Here is a 2,047-nt window from a genome sequence, read left to right on the forward strand (position 1 = left end):
TGAGGCTGGGGCACCAAGCAGGAAGTATACCAGAGCCATTTCACCTTCTGCTTTCAGAAGAACACAGAATGCCAAATAGAAAAGGACCATATTAGGGGAAACACTTTATTTCCAAGTTTCTAAAATAGTATTAAAAACAATAAGGGAAAAATGCAAATTATAAAGTAGTATGATGGCACATCAATCACAACTTCCTAACAAGCCCTTTCAGCATTCAGTGGTAATTGCTGAAACACTGAAATAAAGTGATGTTTCAATTATTTCGTTTTAAACAATGACAGGTTTAAGTTCACCTGATTAAAAACCATCCACACCAATATAATAGCATATCATAAGATAACTGGCTAACAGTTTTTGCAAATGGCAGTTGTTAACATATTTCTTCTACACATATAAATGTTGTGCTGAGGAGGGGAGTAAGATGTTCTTTTCTACCTTTCTTTTATGATGGGTTGTAGAAGCATCCATCTCTTCCTCTCCTATATTATCAATTTGTGAAGTTGGACTACAATTCATTCTCTCCTCTTCTTGCCTCTGGAGTCTGTCTGCTACAGCCTGGATAGCTTCTGTCCATTCTTCCCTACAAAAACAAGAAAAAATTCCCATTAATAAAGAATCGTAATGATGCAAATATTTCTCTTTTATAAAATATAAAATCAACACAAAGTCTATTCCAGAGTAATACATAAGCCCCATCTTTACTTCAAGATATACTAGCATTTATTTGGAGGCATATTAACAAAGAAGAAGGAGGAGGAGGATGGGGAGGAGAAAGGGAGACTGAGAAGACGATTGTAAGAAAACTGACTAAAAATCCTTTTAGGGCTTCCCTGGTGGCGCAGTGCTTGAGAGTCCGCCTGCCGATGCAGGAGACGCGGGTTCGTGCCCTGTTTCGGGAAGATCCCACATGCCGCGGAGCGGCTGGGCCCGTGAGCCATGGCCGCTGAGCCTGCGCGTCCGGAGCCTGTGCTCCGCAAATGGGAGAGGCCACAACAGTGAGAGGCCCGCATAACGCAAGGAAAAAAAAAAAAAAAAAAAAAATCCTTTTAAACTATGGTTAAATTTTAATTCTCTGCACACATCTTATCTATAAAGTATATGATCCCCCAAAACTTTGCCACACTTTTAAAATGTATTGTTTAGCCATTGGAAGTCCATCACTGACATACTCAGTTTCTTTATTATGGTCCAACAGATGTTCCAAGAAAAAGCTTTCAAAGGCAAAAACTGTTCCCAGATCATAGGTAAGTTTCTGTTTTAAGAAATGATAGGCACAGTTTGTAGCTTAAATAATAAATCTCAGGAGCAGTAGTATGAAGCTTTTACTTTTTGGCACTTGTGCTATCAGATAAAGGATCATTTATTTCCATATAAATAAAATCAGTTTGCAGATTTCTTAAGACAAAATCTGTTAGAATTGCATTAAATCTGTAGGTCAATCTGGAAGAAATTGCCATCTTAATAAACTAAGTCTTCCAATCCATGAACGTGGTATAGCTCTCCATTTATTTAGGTCTTCAATTTTCCAATGCAGTGTTTTGTAATTTTCTGTGAAAATGTCTTGCAAATCTTTAATTGAATTTATGTCTAAGTATTCTTTTATGCTATTATGGAAGTTTAAAATTTTTTTCATTTTCTAATTTTTCTTGCTAGTATTTAGAAATACAATTGCTTTTTCTATGTTGACCTTTTATTCTATAGCCTTAATAATTTCATTTATTATTTCTAACAGCTTTTATTTTTCTGAATTTTCTACAAATACTACCATACTGTCTACAAATAAGTGCAATTTACTTCTTCCTTTCCAGTGTGTTTCCCTTTCATTTCTTTCTCTTGCCTTATAATGCACTAGAACAGACCATCAGTACAATGTTAAATAAAAGTGGTGACAGCAGACATTCTTACTTTGTTCCAGATGTTAAGAGAGAAAATATCAAGCCTTTTACCTTTGAGTATTATTAACCTGTAGTTTGTAGATACCCTTAATCAAGTTGAGTAAGTTCCCTTCCATTCCTAGCCAGCTGAGTGTTTTTGTTATGAAAGAGTG

At 35.8% G+C, this 2,047-nt stretch overlaps 1 protein-coding gene across 4 annotated transcripts in view; it reads right to left on the reverse strand.

Annotated features, from left to right (window-relative positions):
* AKT3 (AKT serine/threonine kinase 3) overlaps window positions 1-2,047 on the reverse strand; it is a 391,132-nt gene that overhangs the window by 191,877 nt on the left and 197,208 nt on the right. For all 4 annotated transcript variants that reach the window (XM_007462635.1, XM_007462636.1, XM_007462634.1 and 1 more), the window contains one exon: window positions 436-580. In XM_007462635.1, the coding sequence (XP_007462697.1) occupies window positions 436-580 (145 nt within the window). The remainder of the gene's footprint in view (window positions 1-435; window positions 581-2,047) is intronic.

Source organism: Lipotes vexillifer, unplaced genomic scaffold (genome assembly GCF_000442215.2).
Source record: "Lipotes vexillifer unplaced genomic scaffold, Lipotes_vexillifer_v1.1 scaffold104, whole genome shotgun sequence".
NCBI lineage: Eukaryota > Metazoa > Chordata > Mammalia > Artiodactyla > Lipotidae > Lipotes > Lipotes vexillifer.